Source organism: Branchiostoma floridae, chromosome 6, assembly GCF_000003815.2.
Source record: "Branchiostoma floridae strain S238N-H82 chromosome 6, Bfl_VNyyK, whole genome shotgun sequence".
Lineage (NCBI taxonomy): Eukaryota > Metazoa > Chordata > Leptocardii > Amphioxiformes > Branchiostomatidae > Branchiostoma > Branchiostoma floridae.
In genome coordinates, this window is record NC_049984.1 from 3,137,048 (window position 1) to 3,163,240 (window position 26,193).

Genomic DNA, 26,193 nt, shown 5'->3' on the forward strand with positions numbered 1-26,193 from the left:
TACCAAAAATGCTTTTTCTTGTTTATCTTGTTTTTCTTCCTCACAGAAAATTTATCTTCCAGGAAGAAAATTATTCTGTCCCCAAGAAATCTTAGAAAAATGTGCTTGTCCATGGGGCAACACCTCCTATCCGCGAAGCCTGGTAGAGGGTACTTTGTTTCCCAGGATCTGATGTAAAAAGAGAGTTGTGGAAGAGGTTACAACGAAACACGACCATTCACTAAACACTGGTTTACAGCCTGGACCCCTGCAGCATGTTGGGAAATTACACGCAGTTCACAGCTCTTCTAGTTTTCCTAAATATTCAGCTACTGACTCCAGGTATCCGGTATGTAGGGAAAACAAGTCTGTGCTATGCCATTAAGGACCACTTGTGTGGGTGAAAAAATCCTCTTAACGACAAAACAGCCGATACAATATTGAGGTTTCTACAATGATATATCAATATGATGATACTACATGTACTGCAACAAAAACTCAGTTCGGAGGTCTGGTAATATCCGCCAAAAAGCAATTATTCAAGCCACTGGATATGATTTTGAAAATGGTCAGAAGATAAAATCTGTTATCTTTCTTCAGTGACATTAAAGCGATCTCATTGAAGAGCAGGTTTTATATCCTAACTCTGAATTATTATACAAAAGACAATGTTAGAGTAGTTCAATAGGAAATATAAAGTAAATGAGAAAATTCTAACTAAATGCGAAGCCTCTGTTACAGTCTTCGGAACGGGTCTGTTTTCTTTGGGGGGGGGGTCGTTGGTTCGCGATTTTCAACGTTGGTTACCGGTCTTGTACCGGGAAAAGGAGTTTGCCGAGTAAAGGAGTTTGCTGTGGAAGGGAGTTTGCCGTGATAGCGAGTCTTTGCCCCGTTTTTTTATCAGCAAAATATTGGAAACTGATTCCGCCCAAGATGGCAGAACTGAATCTTTTTGACAGTCTTGTATATAGTAAACAGATTCGGCCCAAGATGGCAGAGCTGAATCTTGTAAACAATCTTGCAAAGTGGACTCATTCCTCAGCTAACCGACATCTATACACGCCCCAGTCGTCAATATGTCACATTTCCAAACCGGGGCCCGGGAACAGAAAGTGTTATGTAAAAGACACCAAACTGCATATACTTTGGTGTATGTTTTGTTTCTGGCATCTACCAGGCTCCGCAGATCAGTGGTCTAATAGTAGAAATTGGACAAATAGAGTTAATAGTACCCTAGGGTATTCACATTTCCAAAACCGGGGCCCGGCCGGGCAGCTTTCGGGAACAGAAAGTATTATGTAAAAGACACCGAACTGCACATACTTCGGTGTTACACATAAAAGAGAGTTGTGGAAGAGGTTACTAATCTCCTAGCAGATCCCACGGTAGCATAAGATAGTATCAAAAGCTGGTAGAGGAGTGAAGCTGGCTTAGGGGTGTATTTGGCTTTTGGCTGACTACACTCCTTGGCCAGTTTGGTACTATCTTATGCCATTTTAGGATCTGCTTTGAGATTAGAGGTTACAGCACTGCACATCCCAGCGTATTGCGAAAATATACACAGTTTACAGTTCGTATAGCTTCTTGAATATTCAAGTACTAAGTCCACCAGTACTCAGACTCAATCTATCCGGTATGCAAGAAAAACAAGTCTGCGCTATGCCGTTATTTACCACTCGTGTGCGGGACAAAATGCTCTATACAAGAAAACAGCTGACACAATACTGAGGTTTCTTCAATGAGAGTAACACAATGATAATATACTGATCCAAGAATTAGTTCGGAGGTCTCTTATCAATTCATTATAGCAAATGAGCAAATTTAAGCGAAATACGAGGTAAGTAACCCCTGTGAATAATGCATGGTTTCTTCATCGACGTTATATAACGTCCTTGTTTTTTTAATACTTAATACATGATATCTCTTGAATATTTACTCACAGCTGACGATTTGCGGTTTGTGCTTTATAATTCAAGGCGCGACAATGTAAGGTGATTTTACACTTAAAACATTTTCTTAACTGTGTAAACTTAATCTTGCAACAATGATGACAAAAACGGTAACAACACGTTATACCACAATATACAATGCATATTATGATATCAAGGTCTCTTACGTCAAAGAAGCAAATAACTCATAGTAAATTGAAAAATTCCTCCTAAACATAGACAAGTGGCTGTTGTGGATGTTGAATGTTTATGACATGCCACATCCGATTTCTAGACAATTATTAGTGGGGTCGGCTTTTTCCAAGACGTCACAGCGGAGAAAGCGCATTTCGTGATCGGCACCAGATTGGGTGCGGTCCGAGTGCGAGATGGCGGAGGGTCCGGGAGACGAACTTCAGCAGACCCAAACAGCAGAAAACAGCCCGACAGCCGCAGAGTTGACTGACCCAGGAGGGTCTACACGTGAGGGAAATGGCTACATGCCAATGGCTTCGATCGTAAACAATGGCTATACGCCAATGGCTTCTCTCGTAGACACTGGCTACACTCCTATGTCACCTATCGTAGACAACGGCTATACTCCGATGGCTTCTCTCCAAAAGGCTTCTGAGGTGCCACCGCCTCTTCCCCCGAAAAAGAACCGTCGTCGTCAGGGAGGACCGTCTCTTCCCTCCGGAGACACTCCGAGAGAACCGCCGCGTCTCTCTGGAGAAACTTTGGGGGAACCACGGGGTCCTTCCGGAGAAACTCCACCGCGGTTTCTCCTCCCCAAACGGAGAAACGCCAAGAGGGCCGGTGTTTACTGGATGCGGGAGGAAGACATCGTCAACCTGCCGCTGAACCCGATGTACAACGCGGATCTAGATCTGCCGCCAGGTGAGTTCAAATTATCCTGAGTATTATTTCCAGTCAGTTTACTTTTGTATTTCACTGGGCTGCGGTAAGTTGGCGGCGTCGCTGCGTTGTAGATTGAATTTGTGTTACCCTCGACTTAATAATGGGAATACCATGTAAAACGTATAAATATCACTCAAAAGACAACAATATACCCAAAGCATTAAAAAATTCGTATTTTATCGATGAAATTTGTTAAGCGTTCTGTCAAATCGCTCTGTCGCAGCGTCGCCGCCAACGTACCGCAGCTCCAGTGAGTCCTTGCCGCAGGGCTCCCATACTCTCGCCTCACCAACAACTGTACTTGGAAAGGGAGGGGGTATAGGAGTCCTTGGATAACACTTAGGTTAAGTTCTAATGTTAACATTGAAAATATGTTGCATTCATGCCCACAATTCAGCGTTAGCAGGGGAAAAGTAACGTCATCAATGATAGAATTAAATGAAAATCAACTAAAAAGCAGTTTAGAACACGTACTGTAAACATTCAAAACGTAACGTCATCAATGCTAGAATTAAATAGAAATCAACTAGGAAAGCAATCTATAGCACTATGTAAACATTCAAAACGAATTTGTCACTGTGGGCCCTCGTACCTGTAAGGCAATAGAAAAGTCACATTAGAAAATCACAACGTTAGCTTTATAAACTGGAGCTCTGATCTCCAAATTTTCACACATTCAGCAAATAAGAAACAAATTAAACCTCTAGAAACGTGGTATACTTTGGGGCGGGGATAATTTAGTAGGCTTTTATTCCTGATTTTTACTCATTCTTGTGGTAATATCATCCAGCCGATTATCATGCCGACTTACGATACCTGTTTTAGAGGACAACTGATTTAGTGCCGCATATTAAGTAGGGGTTTCAAGGCTAGCAGTTGTTGCCGAAATGTATTGAATAAGTATATTCCAGTCATGAATTTTCATGGAAATCAAGAACCACATCATCATCTTATCTATCATCATGATGACCTATCCTAAGATGCCGCGCCGGTTTTTGCCTTGCATAGAATACTTAGACATTTGTAGTGACAAAGTATTGAATATTGTAGCCTACTTATTCCAAAACACGACAGCGTCCAGCCTACATTACGACCACTGTCGCAAGATTCAAACTTTGTATTTATTCTTGTGGTAGTATTATCATATCGACTTACGGTACCTGTTTTAGCGGACTACCGATTTAAGTGCTGCATTTTAAGTCGGGGTTTCAAGGCTAGCAGTTGTTGCCGAAAAGTATTGAATAAGTATATTCCAGTCATGAATTTTCATGGAAATCAACAACCACATCATCATCTTATCGGTTATCGTATCCTAAAATGCCGTTTTTTGCCCCGCATAGAATACTTAGACATTTGTAGTGACAAAGTATTGAAAATAGTAGCCTACTTATTCCAAAATGCGACAGTTTGTGGTATTAACTACAATCACTGTAGCAGGATTTAAAAGTTTTACTCATTTTTGAGTTAATTTTAATATCATCCTGTTGATTATCATATTTATTTTATAAGACGAATGATTTTAGTCCTACATAGCAAGCCGAGATTAAAAGACTAGCATTTGTTGCTAAACAATATCAAATAAGTATATTCCCGTCATGAATTTTCAGGTAAACCAACTGTTGACAGGACCCGTGCAATACTGTAAATGCAGAAATGTTCGCGGTGGATGTAGTTTCGCGTTTTTCTTTTGCCGCGAACTCTTAAACCACCGCGAACTCTAGAACCACCGCGAACATTGTCCATTACAACAAGATATTTAACGGTTTAATGTTTTATTTTGTAATGTTAATGGTACATTAAAATAAGACAATTGGAATTTAAGGTAACAACATTGCGACAAGACAATTTAAGTACCTTATGAAGACACGAGGCCAAACCATCACTGTTTTCGTCACTTGCTGGTCAATTTTCCATTGGTCTTTCATTTCTACTGAAACTAGCTTCTGCCAGGTAAATGGTACTTTTTTTCGTGTACAAAAACCATTCTTTGTCTACCTTGTTCTCCATATTTGGTCATTTTCTATTTCAAGCAACCCAAACAGTTTGTTTTCTCTCCAAGTTCAGCTCTGCCTGTTTTTAGGACTCTGTTTCTAGTTTTTAGTTGATCCCTGCTGACTCGGGTCTTACCAAGATAGAGGTAATGTAAGTACCACTGCCTCGCTTTGAGCAAGTAAAAATAATCATACAACTGATCTGTCGTTACTTTCTAATCGTTAAGTATTGTCCCTCTGCGAAGTTGGAGAAATCATTCTCTCCAGTAAGACTTTTGTTTCATACTTACATAGGGCACATGGTGTTTAGCGTGAGCGTGTGTGCTGTACTTTGAATATGCATAAGTAATCCAGTCATAACAGGGGGAAATTGGTTTATTACACATACAGCAGCCTAAAGATTAATTCACTTTCGCGACAAGTAACAGTAGAGGTATATTTGCCACTAAGTGATTATCATAAGCCTACTACTACTACTATTACTACTAGCGTATAGCAGTAGTGACAATTGTTGTGAAACCATGACTTATAACTTAAGCGCTGTGGAAACATTCCCTCTATAGACATATTTAAATCTCATTGCTTCAACGTAGGAGTCTGTAATACATAGTAACTGTTGTTGTCAAGCTTCTTTAAAACAAAATATAACAGGGAACGGAGGTACACATTAAGAATAGGAAAACCAGATATTTGCCACTAAATGACTGTAATATCTTCAAAGACTAAGTTTATATTATCATCATGATAATATTGTAATAGAACCGTGATTTACCCAGGAGATGCAGAAAACTTCCCTCACAACATATCCTAATCTCATTAACGCTTTCTAGTCTGTACTATAGAATTTATAATGAATAGTAACGATTTTTCTCATGCATATTTGAAAATATAACAGTATAAGGGGGTACATCTAAAGTATTATTTAGGCAGACCATATGTTATGCGCTGAGTGACTGTGGATCGTTCCATCATGTTCCATCATCTACAACTGTAGACTTCATGAAACCATGATTTACCCAGACGCAGTGGACAATTTCCCCGCTGCATATCTGAATCTTATTATCCCCCGCGTAGGAGTGTTACTATATATGAATAGTAACGATTTTTCTCATGCATATTTCAAAATATAACTGGGTATATGTAAAGTATTAGTTAGGCAGACCAGATATTAGGCGCTGAATGATTGTTGACTATTCTATTATGATCTATAATTTTAGACTCAGTTTACACTTGTTGTGAAACCATGGTTTACCCAGACGCCGTGCACAATTTCCTAACGAAATATCTCAATCTCAATACCCCCAGCGTAGGAGTCTTACTATATATGAATAGTGACAATTTATATATTTGATAATATAACAGGTATAGAGGGTACATGTAAAGTATTAGTTAGGCAGACCAGATATTAGGCGCTGAATGATTGTGGGTTATTCTATCATGATCTATAACTCCAGACTTAGTTTTTACATCGTTGTGAAACCAATGGTTTTGCCAGGCGCCGTGAGCAATTCCTACGCTGCATATCTGAATCTCATAAAGTTACCACCACTCTCGAGCCTGTACTATATATGAATAGTAACACTTTTCTCATGTATATATTACAGGGTATAAGAGGGTACATGTAAAGTATTAGTTAGGCAGACCAGATATTTGGCGCTGAATGATCGTAGCCTATTCCATCATGATATACTAGAACTCCAGATTTAGTTTACATTGTTGTGAAACCATGATTTACCTAGACGCAGTGCACAATTCATCCAGTGTATATCTTAATCTCATTACCACCACTTTCGAGTCTTTACTATAATGAATAGTAACAATTTTTCTCATGCATACATGTGTATTTGAAAACATAACAGGGTATAAGAGGGTACATGTAAAGTATTAGTTAGGCCGACCAGATATTAGACACTGAATGATTGTGGGTTATTCTATCATGATCGATAATTTTAGACTCAGTTTACACTCGTTGTGAAACCATGGTTTACCCAGACGCCGTGCACAATTTCCTCACGAAATATCTCAATCTCAATACCCCCAGCGTAGGAGTCTTACTATATATATAGTAACAATGTATATATTTGATAATATAACCGGTATAGAGGGTACATGTAAAGTATTATTTGGCAGACCAGATATTAGGCACTGAATGATTGTGGGTTATTCCATCATGATCGATAACTGTAGACGTAGTTTTCATTCGTTGTAAAACCATGGTTTACCCAGACGCCGTGGACAATTCCCTCGCTACATATCTCAATCTCATTACAGGCTACAATAGCCTTCCATGTGAGGATGAAACTTTCATATCATACTTTGGAAAACTTCTGTTATTTAGGTAAAGAATATGATCCACTGATATGATTTATGCAAATGGGAGTTGTGTGCATAATTAATGAGAAACATTAATTTGTGATAATCGATTTGTAATAATGAATTTGTCACTCGAAAAGACTAACATCAATTGGCGAAATTGAGGTCGTGGAACTCTTGTTTCTGTCTCTGTATCTGTATCTTTATGGCCGGTATAACCGCCGTTCGGCGTAACACACCAGCTAATATCATGGTTTGATGTCATTATTCTCTAGAAGGACAAACAACTCCGAAAGAGGTCGGTGGGTCATCCCAAGCGGGAGGTCCGGATGATGGGAGGAGGCAAGGGGACCAGGCGGCGTCTGGTCCAGCCACACACGTGTATGAAGATGGAGACACGTTCGGGATGCGTCTCGGACCACCTCTGAAGGGAGATCCTCGCAGCGCCCCGCCTGTCCCCTCCACCCCGAGGCCAGGACGAACCACCGATGGGGCCCAACCTGTGGCGGCCGCCACACACGTGTATGAGGATGGAGAATCGTTCGGGATGCGTCTCGGGCCAGCTCTGAACCGAGACGCACCTGCTGTCCCCTCCACCCCGAGGCCAGGAAGACCGACCGGCGGGGCCCAACAACTGCCGGGCGGGCCAAATCCGCTATCAAACCCGCAGGACGTCATCAACCAGCTGCGACCAAACCCGATGTACAACTCCAACCAGGCCCCACAAGCTCCAGGTTGGTGTTACAGAAGAGTTGTGACATTCCATCAAAAAAAAAAAAATCAAATTGAGGTGCTAGTATATTGTTACAATCATCATTAGTATACAGGGAAGAGAACTTATCCAAGTAGAACTGCTGCATAGTACTTGATGAACTGATAAACAGTTCGAACATTACAAAAATAATGGCTCTGTGGTTATCGCAGAGAAACTTGATTTCATCAGTTGGTAACGGGTTTGTAACTAAGCTAGATCCAACACAAATCGTGTACTTTTCCTGTCTGCCTGCAGGCTCAGCCAAAGAAAGTAACACCATTTGTGGACGGCTACGTCGTCGCCTATCACGACGACCACTGCTGTACACTGTCATGTCTCTGTCACTGACGTTCGTTACTACGGTTTCATTGGCGATCGTGGTACCTGTACTCCTGACGCACTTCAACCGCCAACCTGGGATCCATGGCTCTGTAAGTCTATTACTGAATCATACTGAATGTTCACACATAAAGGATTGAGATACAAGCAACAAGACACAATACAAAAACGATTCAAAGACACAAACATTACCGCATGTAAAACATTACTACATATTTCTCTTTCACCAAAAATATAACACAGCCAACATTGTTTCATAAAATCACCCCTCTTTTACAGCCGGCTACAACCATAGCAGGACCCAAAACTACTGACAGTGGTGCCTGGCAAAGTTCTGCTGTACTGATGGGGACTGACAAGGTGACATCTGCTGACGTCATCAAGGTCAGTACTTGGGTTTCCTTGTGTGCTCATTAAGCATCAGGGCAGCTCTGATGACCATAAAGCAACAGATGACTATTGAAAACTTCTTTTCTGCATCACCGATGTCCAAACATAGCCTTCCAATAAACAGCAACACCATGCATACTGTACAGAAGATGAACCTTACAGTAGCTGAGTTGTAATTATAAGTTGTCAAAAACATGAAGCCATTTGTGTCCTTGGGAAACTTAAGAAAACTTAGTGCCATCATATCACACGATAGGCCTTTCTGTGCGACAATAGATCAGATGTGATGGAAAAAATTTGCATACTATACTAATCGATCGAGAATTTGCATACTATACTAACAGGGCTCGAAATACCACCTCCATATGCATGTTATAATTAGTGCAGGTAAAATTGGAGCTGTGCAGGTATTTCTGGTGTCTACCTGCACTCAACCTGCACTGGTCCATGTACTGGATTTTATACATAAATATCCTATGATATAGGTGGATATGGAATGTTATCACCTGTTGCCACATATAAAGTATGTAGGAAAAAATAGCAATGGTTCCTGAACAATTTTAGTATGATCCATACTCTCTAAGTTCAGAGTGGTGCAGGTAAAATTTGTCTGGTGCAGGTAATTTTCAATGTTACCTGCACAAGTACAGGTAGGCAGAAAAAAGTATTTCAAGCCCTGACTAATAAAGGTATGTTCACAATCTGACCCATTCTAACCGTTTAGGTGATTCCAGTCCATGGGCGTGGTCCCTCCTTGGCCCCTCTGCAGCCGGCTACAGCCACGGCAGGACCCAAAGCTACTGACAGTGGTGCCTGGAAATGTTCTGCTGCACGGATGGGGACTGGCAAGGTGACATCTGCTGACGTCATCAAGGTCAGCACCTCCCAACGCTCCCTTTGGTTTCTTTGGGTGCTCCTTTAGCGTCAGTGTAGACTTTATGTTCATACAGCAACAGATGACTATTGGCAACTTCTTTGCTGCATCACCGATGTCCAAACATGATAAAGCACCCAAACATATTTTTTTACTGAACTTTTACTAAACTATACACCATTCATACTGTACAGCAGATGAACCTTACAATACCTAGCTGAATTGTAAGTTGCTAAAACATGAGGTCCTTGTCCTTAGGAAACTCTATGCCGTCATATCACCCAAAATGATTTTCTTTACTAAACTGAATCAGATATAATAGAAAGAAATTGGAATATAGGAGAATTCTTTTTTCACAACCAGCAGGTACTTACATTGCTGACGGTTCGATGACACCTACGTCAGAGCTTCTAACTGGAGTTCTGCTTCTCACCGCTATATCTAGCCCATGTAGGTGGTGCTTTTGCGGTGAGAAAACAGTCCAAAACGTGGCTAAGCTTGTATCCCCCCTCGTCCCGGTTCATCACTGGGGTTGACTTTCTTATCCAGATCGCCTCCTTAATCCACCGTGCCCGCCTGTTGTCTCGAAATTGAGAGTTTTCCATACTTAACACCTGACCCGTTCTAACCGTTAATAGGTGAGTCCGGTCCATGGGCGTGGTCCCTCACCCGGCATCACTGCGGAGATGGAAGCAGCAGGACCTGCACCAATCAACTTGCCGGGGTCCACGGGCACTGGAGGTTCGGGATAGCACTTCTATCTTTTTATCTTTATCATTCTAATATTTTCATTTTTTTAAAAATGTTTTCCTTTAATAAAAAAACGTTGTATTTTTTTAAACTTGTTTCAAATCTAATGCACTGGAATTTATATTTTGTCTCATACTTTGTTTCTGTAACAAACAAACACCAAAAATATTTTAGTACACATCAATATCACATGGGGATGCTGAGCCCAAAACAGAACAGGCAATATCATCACATGACGTATAAAAACAATTGACTGGTTTTACTATTACTATAGTCATAGTTTAACATTTATGTTAAATCATCCTCCTACACAGGGACATCCAACAGCCAAACTGCCTGTCTGGTTGTGCCCTGCTCTTTCAACCGTCACCCTTTAATAGTTCCTGACCGCCCTGATTATAAATATTAATGAGGTTACCCTTATACATGCGAGACAGCTTTTGAAAACGGAAAGCCTATTCTCTGATTGGCTGACAGTTGGTTTGGGGGGACGTCCACAGGAACTAAGAGTGACGGTTGAAAGAGCAGGGCACATTCAGACAGGCAGTTTGGCTGTTGGATATCCCTACGAAGGAGGATGGTGTTAAATAAGACATATCGCATGCACACCAGACTTGTGAAAAGAAACGTGGACTGTGAGACGGAAAATCGGATCCGTATCTTGTTTAACCATTTATTCGGACGTACCAATCTAGGTGAATTACCTACCTCAGCAATGTGACCATGTTTTTTTTAATTCAACAGAAACGTCTGACCAAGCCAGTAGGCCACGCATCATCACATTTGGTGATGAGCCGGGGGCTGGAAAACTGCGCAGCGCCCGCGGAGTGGCAGTCTCCCCCGACAACAAGATCTGGGTGGCTGATCGGTCCACACCGCGCCTCAAAGTGTACAGCATGGAAGGCGTTTACCTGCACCAGTTCCCACAAGCTGCTCCAGGGCTAGGGTACTCATCAAAGACACCATCTGATGTGTCCATCGACAAGGATGGTCATCTGTGGGTCTTGATGATTGGGTACCCTGCCAGCCCTGACTCCGTGGTACAGGTGACCAGGGATGGTGATCTCAAAGCCAACTTTGACCTACCTGGCAGTGTGCCACGGGGAGGGGTCCGCGGAATGGCTGTGGGCTTGTGCAATAACCACGTTTACGTCACATGGTCTGACGGTCACTCCCGTGGTGGTGTGCAGGCCTTCACGCCGGATGGGAAACTCCTGTGGAATGCCGATCCGAGGATGAAGACGCCGATATACGTCGCCGTTGACGGGAAAGAAAACATCTTCGTCTCGGACTATGACACTAGCATCATCTACATGTACGACAAGACCGGCCGGTTCGTGAAGAAGTTCGGAGGACCGGGACTGAGTGGTGGCCGCCTGAATCGTCCCGAAGGCATCTGTGTGGACAGTTCCGGCCAGATCATGGTGGTGGATGCACTCAACAAGCGCGTGGTGATGTACACCGGCCGGGGTGAGTACGTCCGCCACATCGCTCTCCGTGCGGAATCCCCCCCAGCAGGGGTGGCAGTGGGGCCGGGGGGACAGCTGGTTGTGGCCCATAGTTACACTATCACTGTCTTCCCCCGCTACTGATGGTGTTGAAGGAAGTTGATGTTTGTATGATGGGAATGGTTGACTGTAGCACTTAGCTGAAATACCTTTTGTACATTATTCAGGAAAGCCATGTTGATTTGATTATATGGATGACATCCGCGCACGCATCAATTTTCGGCCGTTTTAAAAGAAAGTGTTCGACCATACTAAATTGTACAAATCAGCTGCAAAACGGCACATGTATGCCGTAGATTGCAAAAAAAACGGTCATTAATGTTACGTAGTGCCAAAGTAAATTTTAAGGTCAAAGAAGATGTGAAAGAGCAAAAATAAGAAAAATCCATTGTTTAGTATAACTTCCTCTGTTCAGTCATTTGTACAACCTTTCTGTGAACATTTGTACTTAGATTTCATAATGAAGGCAACTTTTTTTCCAAACTTTTCTTATTCGCATGCTCGCATCAGTTTTGGGTTCCCAGAGGATGTCACCCATATAATGGCAAATCAACATGGCCTAACTGCTGTGTAGAAACATTTCTCTTGTAACTACTGACTGTAATGAAGGGAAAATGCCTAACAGAAAGCAATTCACTACAAATAGACAAATGCGAGATTTCTCTATTTTTGCTACTGAATGAAGTGCGAGGCAAAGAGATGCAATAGTTCACTGCCAGCTTTATGTTATGTGGATATAATTTTATATAACGTTTTATTAGTAGTTGTAAGCTTCTTTGGTTGAAGGAACATCCAGCTTTAGTAGGAAATATTAATTGCCGTGTAATTTGACCCATAAATAACTTTGTATTAGAATTTGGAAAACTATAGCCGTTCGATTCTTATAATGCACATCAATAGCAGTCGTATCTCATTGCACATACTGTGTCATGCAGACTTAACATCTATTGTATTACTTTGTGGCAATGTAACATATCTACCTTGAGATATGGTATGTTAGTGTAGATTACCATTGATATAAAAGATCAGAAAATATCATGGACATAAATGTTTCATGCTTTTCTATTATACTTTGCGATGGTTTAAAACTAATTGTCCTAAATTCTACACTAACTTACCTCTATATATTGAAAAAAAGTTGTAATATTCTTGTCTTGTCAGTGCATCCAGTTGTTGTTTTGAACTTTGCGTAAAAGTGATATTGGCCAGATGTTCTTAGTGTACTGTCAAGGCCGAAAGTGAGAAATTATACATATCAGGATTTTTTAATGTTCATATCATTGTGTAATTTGTCATCGTGATGTTTTTAGGTTGAATATTATGATTTTATGTCGATAGATCAACACGTGTAAAAGGATAAGACTTTTGAGATTTGTTCAGGCTCAAACCAAAGTGTCTTTTTTCTTTTTCTTTCTTTCTTTCTTTCTTTCTTTCTTTCTTTCTTTCTTTCTTTCTTTCTTTCTTTCTTCTTTCTTTCATTCTTTCTTTCATTCTTGCTTTCTTTCTTTCGTTCTTTCTTTCTTTCTTTCAAATCTGGCTCTCAGTCACGTGCAATAGTTTGTACGTACAGATCATGTGAGATCATGTGAAAATCCTACAACGTTTATAGAAGCTTATGAATTTACGTATGACCATTACTGTAACGTGATGCGATGAAGCAAATGATTCATAAGTTTGTGTAAATGTTGATTTATTTTCAATCTAGAAGTCTCATGTTAGTGCAGATTATTATTGTCTGTTTTGTAAGTTACATCATGTAAAAACAGAAAAGTCCATGGTTGCCAGTGCAGGTATCTAAATGTCCCTTTCTTAAATCATAACAAAAAGAAAACAAAGTGTATTAATAGAGGCAGTCAGATATCATATGTAGCAATTATATCTTATAAAACTATCATCATGCTGTTGAAAAAGTCGATTAAGCTATATTGAAAGTCATCTTCTTTAGAGTGATCATTTGTCTTGTAAGTTACATATGCAGCACAGAAAGTTGCATGGCTGCCAATAAATTTATTTCAATATCCCTTTCTTAATTCGTAACTATGATGTGACCTATGTGTATGAGTATCAGCAGTCAGAATTGTGATATGTAGCACTAATGTAAGTCCATAGCCTTGTGTATCTGGTCACATTCATGCAGGCCAAGTTGCTTTAAAAAACTGACGCCATAGGCTCTTTATCAGGTAAATATTGATGAAGAAGTCTAGTAGGCCACAGAAAGTCACCTTAGATTTTGTTTTTTTAAGACTTCGATTTAGAGGTGTGTGTTTTACTGTTTCATTTAAACTTTCTTTCATTTTCTTGTAAGTTACAATCTCATGGTTGCCAGTGTGTGTATCTAACTATCCCTTCCTCGAGTCACAACTATGAAGAAACCAAAGTGCATCAGTATCGGCAGTCAGAATTGTGATATGTAGTCCATGGCCTTGAGTATCTGTTCATGTTCATGCAGGCCAAGTTGCTTAAAACTGACACCAGCTTATCATTATCAGGCAAATATTGATGTAGAAGTCTAGTCACTGAAAGCCACCTCCGAGTTCAAAGGTGTGTGTTTTACTGTTTCATTTTAATTTTCTTTCATTTGATGGGCAACTTGAACTCCATTTCCTATACAACATGTCTTAACATGAAGATTTCCCCATCCAAAGAAATCCATGTTCAACAACAAAACAAATATTGTCATGTCACAAGCATAAAATTGCTATCATTAATTGGTTAATTGGATTAATTGGTATCTATCAATAATTGACATTTGCCGATGTTCCACCTGCCATGGATTGTATATGTTACATGAATTAAAGTCATATCTTGGAAAACATTGCATTCGCACAGTTTCTTATTTATTATTCTAATTAAGTGCTAATTTGAATAATTGGTATCTAATCATGTACATATATCTCCGTCTGAGCTACTTGCATGCCAAAGATAATGGAAATCCGATATTCCCTCATTCAGTAATTCTCTTTGAAAGATTTGGACAAAAAATTCCCTGTAGTCCCACCGCAAGCTAGCTGCTAGGGGCGCAAACCTACGCCATTTCTTTCTGATATCAACTGTTGTCTGCCATGGAAAATCAAAACCTTATCCCGCCCGTGGACAAAAGATATAGAAACCGTGAATTTGAAAACAATATCAAGTAATGCCACAAGGGGAGGCCAGAAAACTTCCAAACGTTGTAGGGAACATCCATCCGTCTTTAGATGAAATAGTCCTTTGACCTTGACCGTCGCTTGCCAACACCCTAAGACATATCAAATATCATTGCAATTCATTCAGAGGTCCTTATTAAAGTTATGCTTAATAGAAATATCCGCAAACTAACACAGACACACAGGCTGACACATCATAAAACAAAACCTCCATTATCCATGGAGGTACATGTGATATGGTTACGGCTGATTAAAAAGCTATGGGACTGACTGACTGACATCATCATCATCATCATATGACATCATCATCATATTGTTCCGTGCCAGTACTGCAGCCAGGTCACGGCCTTCTCATTAGCTTCTAGTAGGTCCCAGTTGGAGATGTTGGGGCCTAATACGCAGTCCTGTGTAATGTGTCCCATAGGAGAATGATCTACCTTTGAACATCTAACGTGGCCGGTAAACAGCAGCAGTTGATCTGGGGAGTGGGGGCTCCCCCTTGATGATATCAGCCGCCTTCTCCGCCACCATGATGGTGGGCGCGTTCAGGTTCCCGCTGACGATGCTGGGCATGATGGAGGCGTCCACTACCCGCAGGTTCTCCAGGCCGAACACGCGCGTCTCGGCGTCCACCACCGCCAGGGCGTCCGACTCCGCGCCCATCTTGCAGGTGCAGGACGGGTGGTAGCCGCACTTGGCATGCTGGCGGACGTACGCGTCGATGTCTTTGTCCGACTGGACGTCGCGTCCTGTAAGACGGAAATAGAAGGCATTGAAACGATCAGTTGAACTCATATTTTGCCCATTGTATGAGGCAGCTTTAGCTTCAAGCGCCAACCTTCTGTACGTTAAAGAACCCAACATACTTATCGAGAAGAGTAGGAGTGACCCAGTGTGCTTAGCTGAAAAAGTAGGTCGTAGCGAAGCCACATTAAGCTAAGGGCACAACCCGCCGTACGTGCAAATACGTGCTGTCTAGGTGCCAAAACGTGGCCAATCTTTTGGGATCCCGTTCCGTAAGTGGTAATTACCGCCTCCGTATGAACTCATAGGGAATCCAACGTATTTTGGAGCACTTTGGAGTAGAACTTTACGTGCAGCCAAAACTTTGTGTGCCATCGGGCTGCGGATTCGCCCCCGTACGTGCCAGTACGGGCGACGCTTCTGCCCTGTACAGCATGAACGTTTTCCGAAATACGTGGAGGACGTGGCCTCCCCAAAAAACGTACGGACAAATTGCACGTACGGCGGGTTGTGCCCTTAGCTTAACACTACCCGACAAGGTACTTACAAAAGCATCATGCCTCACCAACGCTGATGAAAAGCCTGTGCAATGATACGGTCACAACTACATCAGTTCCCATAGGGGTTGTAGCCCCGACCGGGCTCTGAAGCTAATCTCCAAGCAGATCCTACGGTAGCATAAAATAGTATCAAAAGCTGTCGGAGTATTATAGCCGGCCAAAGGAAGTCAGACGCATACACACTCCTATGCCGGCTTCAATCCTCCGCCAGCTTTTGATGCTATCTTATGCTACCGTAGGATCTGCTTGGAGATTACTCTAAAGCCACAAATTTGTTTTTTGTCGCCGGGACCCAGATTGATCATAACTGTGAATTTAGATATCCGGGAACCCGACCGTGCCCAAATATAGCCTGTCAGTGGCAGGGTCCCGGATCCCTAGCCTGGTATCCAGCCGTATTATAGCTCCCGAGTCTCTTCTGTAGATTCGTAGCTAATAATTGAGCTAGATACCAGGCTACCACACCCCGTGCTAGTAAATCACCCGAGGGGTTGGGGGTTAAAATTGTAACCGTTGGATAAGATTTTAAACTTGTTTGAACCTTTAGGCCTGCAAGCCGCTTTTCGTCGAGGTCATGAGGGAAGGAATGGGCATATAGCATATAAAATAGATACAAATTACATCGAGTTCTAATAGATCTTACCTGGGGCAATCTCTGCACCGCGGAATGGATCAAAAGCCTTCTGGGCGAAGATTTCCCGCGTGTGTCTGATGCTCAGCCTCATCTCGAGCACATCCTGGGGGGTGGAGAGGTAGTTCGGGTCCAACAGAGGGTGTGCATGGGGGTCTGCAGACTTCAGCTTCAGATATCCACGGCTAGTTGAGCGAAGTGGACCCACCTGGGCCTGAAACATCATGAGTGGATATCCACTTTACCATGTATCGACGAGTCAGTACAAAGGTGCATAGAAGAAAATTGTAAGGGGAGGGACCAGAGTTAGCGTTTCGCAGTCGACAGCACCGTGCGTACCCTGGCTTGGATTTTCAAATTATATTTTTCATAATTTTGATAATAAAGGTGAAGCATGTGTATTTTTTTTTCAATCTTGCGAAAATAATGTGCTCTTTGGCATGCTTTGACCTGTAGTTGTTGACCTCCATAACAATTGACATATCGTTTGTTAAGCTAAGGGCACAACCCGCCGTACGTGAAAATACGTGGGCAATCTTTTGGGATCCGTAAGTGGTAAGTACCGCCTCTGAACGAACCCGTATGGAATACCCGACTGATTTTGGAGCACGCAGACACGCCTTAGAGCTTTACGTGCAGGCAAAACTTTGTGTGCCATCGGGCTGCGGATTCGCCCCCGTACGTGCCAGTACGGATGACGCGCCTGCCCTGTACAGGCTGAACGTTTTCAGAAATACGTGGCGGACGTGGCCTCCCAAAAACGTACGGACAAATTGCACGTACGGCGGGCTGTGCCCTTAACTTTACCTGGTAAGCGTGTTGCTTCACCGCTACCCTCCCCAGATCCTGCACGGCGGTGGGGAAGAAGTGATACTGCAGGTCGGGATGTTCCACGCCGGGCCTGCTCCTGATGGATGGATGGATGAATGAATGAATGAATGAATGAATGAATGAATGAATGAATGAATGAACGGACGGACGGACGAACGAACGAATGAATTCAGCAATCTAAAGTGGGGAAATTTTGCATAAACATAATCGAAAAGAATGCCCCTACCTGATGAACGCTCCCGCCTCCATGTGGCTGGTGGCGCCCAGGCCTGTCCGCGTGGCGAACCACTGGACTCCGATCAGCAGCATGCGGTGTGGCTGGAGCGCGCTGTAGAGAGAGACGGGCTGAGTACACGCCTGCTGCACATGCACTTCTAGGTGCTCCTGTAGGTTCTGTCCAACACCTGCAAGTGAATGAAAACGCGCTATTGGCTATATGTTTCTTCAGCAGAAATGCCCAGGGTCTACAGATCACCAGAATACGGTGGGGCTGGAGCGCGCTGTAGAGAGAGACTGGCTGTGTGCACGCCTGCTGCAGGTGTACTTCTAGGTGCTCCTGTAGGTTCTGTCCAACACCTGAAAATGAATGAAAACGCTCTATTGGCTAAACGTCATCAGCGGAAATGCCGAGAGTCTGCAGATCACCAGAATACACCTTTCTCACGCGGCGGCCATGATAGATCGAAGACGAGGTCAATAAGGCAAACAGACAAAACTTATTTCTAAAATCAGGTCCCATTTAGTTTTCCCCCAAACCACACAAATTTTCATGATATAAGATAGAATAATAAATATCATAACTAGTGTTATGCACTAAAAATGTAGCAATTTAGAGTAGTGTAGATGGGTCACAAAGTCCCTTAAGAGATGCAAAATAAAAACATAATAATGCAAATATTTGACGGACTTCACGCATTGGTCGCTTTCCTAATTGGCAGACTATCATTAGTTGAACTGCTAATTATGATGGACAGCCTTTTGTTTGCCTCATTGAACTCGTTTGAGATCTATCATGGCCGCCGCGTGAGAAAGGTGTATACGGTGGGGTTCGAGCTTGCTGTAGAGAGAGACGGGTTGAGTGCACGCCTACTGCACGTGTACTTCAAGGTGCTCATGTATGTTCTGTTCAACAAAAGTGAATGAAAACGCTCTATTGGCTAACGGCACTGAACTTTAATCCAACACATTCCAGCAAATTCCAAACTGAACCATGAATAAACAAGCGGGCTTTAGCGCATTCTGGAAACTGTTTAGTGCATTGTTTACTATGTTTCCCCGGCCATTGCTACACATGCATTGGTCTGCCACTTTCTGTTGTGTCACGAGAAAATAACATTTCAAAGACAGTGTAACTGATAGCAAGTCCTTTGGGATTCTATTCCCAGTGGAACTTTAATCCAACACAATAATATAACAATGCTGTTTATCTATGGATTTCATATTTACAACGACAAATTTGTATCAATCGGCAGGCACTTACTCTAGGTTAAATTGGCAAATCGGCATGTCGGTAAACTGCTGATAGCCGCGATCAAAACACGGCCCCAAAATGCATCAACCAGCGGCAAATCCGTTCTGCTGTTCTACTACACAGTTATGACGTTCTATGAAACTTTCCATCCGTTGTTTGGTTAGCAAATGGTGGCAAAATACGTTGTTTGTGAATGGTTCCCAAAAATTATACCAGAAAAACACAGTACAAACTCCCTACAATACGTCCCCCAGCTGGGGCTGTTGGTATCGCCAGTGAGATCCGTCCTACTGGCCTTTGGATGTGATCATTTTCAAAAATAGGGGTGAAGGGGCGTGATGAAATATGATTCAAAATGGCGCGTGTTCGGATTTCCACTGAATTTGTGTAACAAAGCCTGGCCCTGTACTTTAAAGAGGGACTCTTCAAGGCATGTTGGTTGTGTTGGATGGACAGTTTATTGATATTTCGCTATATTTACTGTGATGATTAATGTGTAATGTGAGGACGAAGAGTAGGGTTGCTTCAAATTACAGTCGCTGCCCTCCAGTCCCACGGCTTGATTAACAGCATGAAAACATACCAGAAGATTGATTAACTTGTCGCTGCAACATGCGATCTTTGTGAGCTCAAACTTACAAGGTTTTAAGTCGTATACCTTACTGGTTTTGTAAAGCACTCAAAAGAATTTGCATACCGGAGCTAGTTTTTGACTGACAGATGGGTTCTGAAAAGTGTTGGATTAAAGTTGCGTTGGATTAAAGTTCAGTGCCGTTAACGTTATATGTCTCATTAACAGGAATGCCCAGGCACTGCAGATCACTAGAATACGGTGGGTTGGAGCGCACTGTAGAGAGAGACGACCTGGGTGTACGCGTGCTGCACGTGTACTTCCAAGTGCTCATGTATGTTCTGTTCAACAAAAGTGAATGAAAACGCTCTATTGGCTAACGTTATATGTCTCATTAACAGGAATCCCCAGGCACTGCAGATCACTAGAATACGGTGGGTTGGAGCGCGCAGTAGAGCGAGACGACCTGGGTGTACGCCTGTTGCACGTCTACTTCAAAGGCGTCCCTGTGGGTTCTGTCCAACACCTACCAACACACACGATTGGGACACACTGGACCTATTGTTGTAACGCTGTCCCGTAACTTTGGCGGAGGTGTTCGAAATAGAACAGGGGGTTCTATTTGTTCGATACGGTGTTCGACAGGATCAGTCCATAGAATAGGGGGTTCTATTTGTTCGTTATGGCGTTTGATAGGATCGGTCGATCAGCGTTGATCATGTGTGCCCAGTCTACCTCCATGTGCATATAACGTTAGTTATGACTAACCTGGTAGGTGCTGAACAACAGGAATGCCCAGTGTCCGCAGGTCATCAGCATTGCCGACCCCCGACAGCATCAGCAGCTGAGGAGAGTTGATGGACCCTCCGGACAGGATCACTTCCTTCGCAGCTCGGACCTGCAGGGAAAAATCATTCCTGTCAATCACCTTAGTTTATATAACCACACAACGTCTTAGGTCTAGGGAAAAATTGTGTTTTCTGTTTTCCGACCTACCCTAGAAAAATTTGTCGACCCTTAGCCTTATTCGTGTGGGCTGGGGAGTCAAAGTTTGCAGTTAAAGGTTTTATTCAGCCTACTTCCTATTCAAGTTAAAATATTGATTGTCCTATTTAAAGAAGGATAAATGTATCCAAATGTATCTCTAACCATTCAATATGAACAAAAGTAAAGATTGAGGTTGAAAATATAAGTGTTGATGTTAACTCTCTGTTTTCCACCTTTCTTGGTTTTCTCTTGGTTTTTGCATTTCTTCAAGGTGGCTCTTAATGGAGTAAAGGTGGTGCGAGTTGACTGACCTGTTTCATCTCTCCATTCTGCAGATATTCCACCCCGACCGCCCGGCTGCCTTCAAACAGAACGCGAGTCACCAGACACCTCACTTCAGCCTTCACGTTAGCCCGCTTCAGCGCAGGCCGGAGGTACGCGTTCGCAGTGCTCCAGCGGATCCCCTTGCGAATCGTCATGTCCATCTCCCCAAACCCCTCCTGTTGGTAACCGTTCATGTCCTCTGTATAAGGATAACCCGCCTGCTGGCCGGCCTCTATGAAGGCCTTGTTCAGGGGGTTCTCGCTCCTGCCGCGCGAGACGTGGAGAGGACCGTCCCCGCCGCGGTAGTCGTCCGGACCGAGCTCGTGCGTCTGGGCCTTACGGAAGTACGGCAGGCAGTCTGCGTACGACCAGCCCGCGGCGCCCTCTCTCTCCCACCGGTCGTAGTCCATCGCGTGCCCGCGGACGTACACCATGGCGTTTATAGAGGAGGAGCCTCCCCAGACTCGCCCCTGTGGCCAGTACATCTCCCTGTTGTTTAGGTGCTTCTGCGGCACGGTGCGGTAGCACCAGTTGTACTTGCCATCAGCTAGGTTGTAGCGCATTGCCGACGGCATGTGGATGGTCCACGTGCGGTCCTTCGGGCCAGCTTCCAGCAGGACAACTGTGTTGCTGGGATCTTCTGACAGGCGATTGGCGAGCACGCAACCAGCGGAACCGGCGCCGACTATCACATGGCTGTATTCCTGTGCCCCTGCCGTCATTGTGGAGCTTCTGGTTGAGTATTGTCGTTGCACAAGATACTGTAACCCTCCTCTAGTACTTCTAGACCCACTTGCAACGGACGTCCTACCATCTACCGCAGTGCCGAAGGTGCTTCCAAATCTACCTGACAGAAAATCAGCTAGACGTGAATCCTTGTGGCTGCCAAGACCCCTCAGTACACCTGCAAGTACAAAAAGTGCAGCGTTGACCCTTTGTTTATTGTTTACTGCACACGAAAAAGAAAATAATAGATGAGGAGAATATTGCAGTTCAATGTGAACCAGTCAAAATTGCCATGAAGAAGGTGACAAACGGTCACCGAAACGTGTGTTGTGAATAAAACAATATTTTGGTAAAAAATAGTCCCTTTATTCATTTTCTGTTACCTGTGTAGTTGTTACTTTGCTTCAGTGGATTGGTGCTGTGAGCTTTGGTGGCCGCGGGAAGACCTGACAGTCTCAGCAGCCGAGGCATGGTTCGTCGCACACGCACTATGCTGTACATCCAACCAGAATTCTCTACCAGAATACAAACGAATAAGTTCCATGAAATAGTTAGAGGCTTTAGATTTATTGTTTCATCTTGTCTCATTGATTACATAAATAGGACTGTTATTAGCATAATCTATTTGAGATGGTGGAAAACCCTCGTACATGCAGTCGACTCTAGCATACCCTATTTTAGATGGTGGAGAACCCTCGTACATGCACTCGACTCTTCACACCACGTGCAAGAGGATATGAGTGAGTGAGAGAGACTGCGGCGAGACACCTGACGTCACCTCTGCACAACTGAAAGTCAAACTATTAATAATGGCGAGGCACGCTATATTGAACTATGAACTTCCACCTCTGGGGAAGGTCACATTCGAGCCAAATAGACATGACCGATTGCTTACAACTATGTCAGTTCAGACAATGTCATGTGTGATCTTTCGTCTGTTTCCTTCTTCAGAAAAAAACTCTGGGAATGTCTTGGCGACCCTTACACGTGTATAACCCGACCTTGACCTCTCGCTGTAGATATTGGTGTTGACTACATTGTAGATACTATGCACGCTATCTTACACCATGTAGATTTGAAAGTTATTTTCAACGTACTTAGAATATTGTTGTTGATTGATTGATAATCATCCCGTCCTTGTCAAATTCCATTTGTTAGTTATTTGTTGTTATATTGTTATTGTCATTGGGTGGGCCGACTACTCTCTCTCGTCCTACCTGATACTCATTTTCACCTGAGTAAAGTGAGGAAAGCCGTCTAAAGTGCCTTTCCCAGGGGCACAAGATTCGAAGGATTCGAACTCGACTCTAGACCTCTCGGTCCTGAGCCAAACACGCTGCCGCTGCGCCACGCAATCTCATTGTCCTTGCCTCTGTCAGCAGCGCTAGACCTTTGTAATAGCCACAGGCTAGTTGGGCAGCCCTGGCTGTGCGTTCTGAACAGCCAAACCTATAAATAATTGTGACCTTCGTAAAATACCCTCCCGTATGAACTTCTAAACAAAAGATATCTACCACATACGAAGGGTAAAGCTGCAACGGTTGGCACTTGAATGACACAGATATATACCCATACTACCATAGGATCTGCTTGGTGATTAAGACTCCCCCGCATATAATATGATATACATACACACCCCTAGGCCAACTTCACTCCTCTGCCAGGTTTTGATACTTTCTTATGCTACCATAGGATCTGCTTGGAGATTAAACCCTCCGTACCTTCGTGTTCCCACAGTCACATGGCCGCAGCCCACGTCAGAGTCTTGGTTCTTGGCCCATTCGGTTTGGCCTGCTGCCGGACATGACATGTGAGATAGGAACGTCCAAGTTGCAGAACCAGTCCTGGGGTTATTGAGTGGGGGTAAACGGTCTCTAGTCCAATTGTTCCACGTGAACGCACACGCGACAAAACACGTTACCTGAACTAGCGAAGTGCAAGTTACTCAGTCCACAGTGACAAAACACAATTTTATTTTATATTATACATGATACATGTGTATTATACGTAATGTTATACATAATCATACGGCGAGTAGTTTAATGCAATAGAGGGTGGTTTGAGAAGTGCCAGTAGCCATTACAGGATGATTCACAGAGGGTTTAATGTCAGTTGTGTGGAAAATAAATTCAGCCCAACCTTCCCTCATGAATAAATAATGTGTTTGAGTTGCATAGATACATTTAGAAAGTGTGGTTGGACAAAACTGAAAATAATATGTGACTATTTTTGCTTAGGTTTATTGACAATCCTTTGCTTTGGTTGATTTCGCGACCGAAGACGTTTTTACTTCGAACCACTGTCCGTACGTAACGTTGGCTATTTGGTGTTGCTAACAAAGGGAAGTCTAGCTATCATTCAACTGTGACTTCTCTAGGGATTTATTGCACCACCTGTACAGGACAAGGTCACATACCAGATTTTGGGACACAGTAAAAAAAAAAAACACAGTTAGTGCCTTCACCTAGACACCGCAGAAACTAAACAAGAGAAGACGATTAATGCCAACGTCACATTTCCTACCCGGGGCCGGCCGATCTGCTGGCGGAAACAAAAAATTAAAGTCCATGCCAATGAATATATCGACAAGGCATGCTGTTGAATTATAGTAGTACGCTTTGTGTTCTTATTGTATTTTGTATCGTACTTTTCGTTCCCCAAAATTGCCCGGCCGGGCCCCTTTGTGGCAATGTGACGTTAGCCTAGATAGATTTAAAAAAAAACTATTTCTTTATTGTGCTGACTCAGACGTACGTACAATACGGACCTCACACGCACCTCATACGCGGAAGTAGATCAGCGGCCTGTGTCGTATATTGCTGGATTCGTCTTGTTGTAGCCTGGATACCAGACCCCAGCCCGATCTCAAAAATCTCAAGGACACCTGTGTTGGGACACGATAGATACTTTTGAGATCGGGCTGGGGTCAGGTAACCAGACTAGTTCTGTTGGGATCACATTACTAGTAATACTAGTAATTTCGACGACCTCCCACCCCCCGAAATACCCGTGGGTAAAAACACTTGGACACGGGCATCCACACTCGCGGCAACAGAATTTATCACGAACGAACGAACTATGTTGTGTTCCGCGTTCTGATGCCCCTGATATGTACTGCACTTACCGGTAGTCGTTTGCGCTACTGTAATGGTTTCACAAATAGCCATGGCGTTTGCGGAGACAACAAGGCCAATGACTGTTTCATCGGCTTAAATAATTAAACACCGTAAAACGCATGAACAGTTTCAGCCTGCATGCTACATGTTTAGTCACCTGTGACTTGGAGTTCGGTAAAACAATGTCTCTGCAGCTGGCACATTAATCCCAATCGCGAATTTCTGAACGTTGAAGGTGTACAGCAAAGTGAAGTTAGCATTAGATTAAATCCTAGTTCATTAATTACAAGTGCTTTTGAAAAGTGTTTTCGAATAGTTCCCTTGACAACACCTGAGTGCGAACTGTTGCAGTTCTTTGAAGGCTTGCTAGGTGACGCTTTTGGTTCACGACCTTGAAGGAGACCGAGCTGAAGTTAGCATTAGTTAGATTAAATCATAGTTCACTAATTGCATGTGTAAATCCGGCCCGTAAATTTTGATGCTTATATTTTTTTCTTTGGGATATAAGCTACCCAGATTTCTCTTTACATTCGAGTGCCACGTTTAAATAATTCGCAGAATGCACAACAGACCGTTTATATTTAGCAGCCGATTTTAGCGATTCCTTAGCTCAGCTAGACTCCGTTGCAGTCTTCGGAACGGGGCTGGTTTTTTTTGGGGGGGGGGGAGTGGTCCGCGATTTTCAACGTTGGCTTTGTTCTCTTGTGCCGGGAAGGGAGTTTGCCGAGGAATGAAGTTTGCTGTGGAAGGGAGTTTGTCGTGATAGCGAGTCGGGGTATTATGTTTTGATGCTAAGACTGACATTTATGTTCTCTTCTGACTGTTATTTTTCATTTGCAAATCGACTTTGAAACAAACACTGCCCGACCAGCGACACATTGATATGCAAATTCCACTTTTCGTTACTTTGATTTTAAGTTGATCCACTGCCTGAATGTGTTATTATTGTTATTATTACTACCATCATTATATTAAGTTATCCTGAGTTATTTGTATTGTAAATAGTTGACACCTGACGTTTAGTTATTTAAGTTTGACCTTTGATTTCAATTTTGATTCAGTTGTTGTGATTTTGTGTTATTTTATGTTGGGGTCTCCCGGCCCCCCAGGAGGTATTGAAAAACGCCAATAGGCGATGTATTTTCCTGGATAAATAAATAAACTAAACTGAAACTGAAACTCCCTTTCCCGGCACAAGAGAACATAGCCAACGTTGAAAATCGCCCCCCCCCCCCAAAAAAAAACCCAGCCCCGTTCCGAAGACTGCAACGGAGTCTAAGCTTAGTGCCCATTTTCTATTGGACAAACTGCTTCAATTCGATTAGTTCCCCCCCCCCCCCCC

The 26,193-nt window shown here is 43.1% G+C and overlaps 3 protein-coding genes across 4 annotated transcripts; 2 read left to right on the forward strand and 1 right to left on the reverse strand.

Annotated features, from left to right (window-relative positions):
• The first annotated feature begins 1,212 nt into the window (after positions 1-1,212).
• On the forward strand, positions 1,213-7,978 carry LOC118417458 (proline-rich protein 2-like). Its single transcript, XM_035823022.1, has 3 exons — positions 1,213-2,804; positions 7,405-7,863; positions 7,950-7,978. Exons 1-3 carry the CDS (start codon positions 2,297-2,299, stop codon positions 7,976-7,978), a joined length of 996 nt encoding a protein of 331 aa, XP_035678915.1. The 5' UTR covers positions 1,213-2,296.
• Positions 7,979-8,153: 175 nt separating this feature from the next.
• Positions 8,154-12,700, forward strand: LOC118417966 (tripartite motif-containing protein 2-like). 2 transcript variants are annotated; one of them, XM_035823732.1, is made up of 5 exons: positions 8,154-8,314; positions 8,502-8,606; positions 9,337-9,486; positions 10,125-10,227; positions 10,981-12,700. In XM_035823732.1, the coding sequence occupies exons 1-5, from the start codon at positions 8,216-8,218 to the stop codon at positions 11,826-11,828; spliced, it is 1,305 nt and encodes a 434-aa protein (XP_035679625.1). In that variant the 5' UTR covers positions 8,154-8,215; the 3' UTR covers positions 11,829-12,700. The 2 variants fall into 2 exon arrangements, with proteins under 2 accessions (XP_035679625.1, XP_035679626.1); XM_035823733.1 differs by lacking the exon at positions 9,337-9,486.
• Positions 12,701-15,301: 2,601 nt separating this feature from the next.
• On the reverse strand, positions 15,302-23,653 carry LOC118417035 (choline dehydrogenase, mitochondrial-like). The gene is made up of 8 exons (XM_035822390.1): positions 23,457-23,653; positions 22,119-22,250; positions 20,997-21,913; positions 20,467-20,596; positions 17,883-18,060; positions 17,633-17,732; positions 16,838-17,039; positions 15,302-15,639 (listed from the first exon to the last, which is right to left on the reverse strand). The coding sequence occupies exons 2-8, from the start codon at positions 22,234-22,236 to the stop codon at positions 15,338-15,340; spliced, it is 1,947 nt and encodes a 648-aa protein (XP_035678283.1). The 5' UTR covers positions 22,237-22,250; positions 23,457-23,653; the 3' UTR covers positions 15,302-15,337.
• Positions 23,654-26,193: the final 2,540 nt, after the last annotated feature.

Coding starts and splice junctions, on each gene's coding strand:
- LOC118417458 (XM_035823022.1), top strand. CDS start 2,297: ATGGCGGAGGGTCCGGGAGACGAACTTCAGCAGACCCAAACAGCAGAA. Junction 2,805..7,404: donor GGATCTAGATCTGCCGCCAG/GTGAGTTCAAAT, acceptor ATTATTCTCTAG/AAGGACAAACAACTCCGAAA. Junction 7,864..7,949: donor CCAGGCCCCACAAGCTCCAG/GTTGGTGTTACA, acceptor AATCATCATTAG/TATACAGGGAAGAGAACTTA.
- LOC118417035 (XM_035822390.1), bottom strand. CDS start 22,236: ATGTACAGCATAGTGCGTGTGCGACGAACCATGCCTCGGCTGCTGAGA. Junction 21,914..22,118: donor GCAAAGTAACAACTACACAG/GTAACAGAAAAT, acceptor TTGTACTTGCAG/GTGTACTGAGGGGTCTTGGC. Junction 17,733..17,882: donor GAGGCGGGAGCGTTCATCAG/GTAGGGGCATTC, acceptor TCCATCCATCAG/GAGCAGGCCCGGCGTGGAAC.
- LOC118417966 (XM_035823732.1), top strand. CDS start 8,216: ATGTCTCTGTCACTGACGTTCGTTACTACGGTTTCATTGGCGATCGTG. Junction 8,607..9,336: donor CATCTGCTGACGTCATCAAG/GTCAGTACTTGG, acceptor CTAACCGTTTAG/GTGATTCCAGTCCATGGGCG. Junction 10,228..10,980: donor GGGGTCCACGGGCACTGGAG/GTTCGGGATAGC, acceptor TTAATTCAACAG/AAACGTCTGACCAAGCCAGT.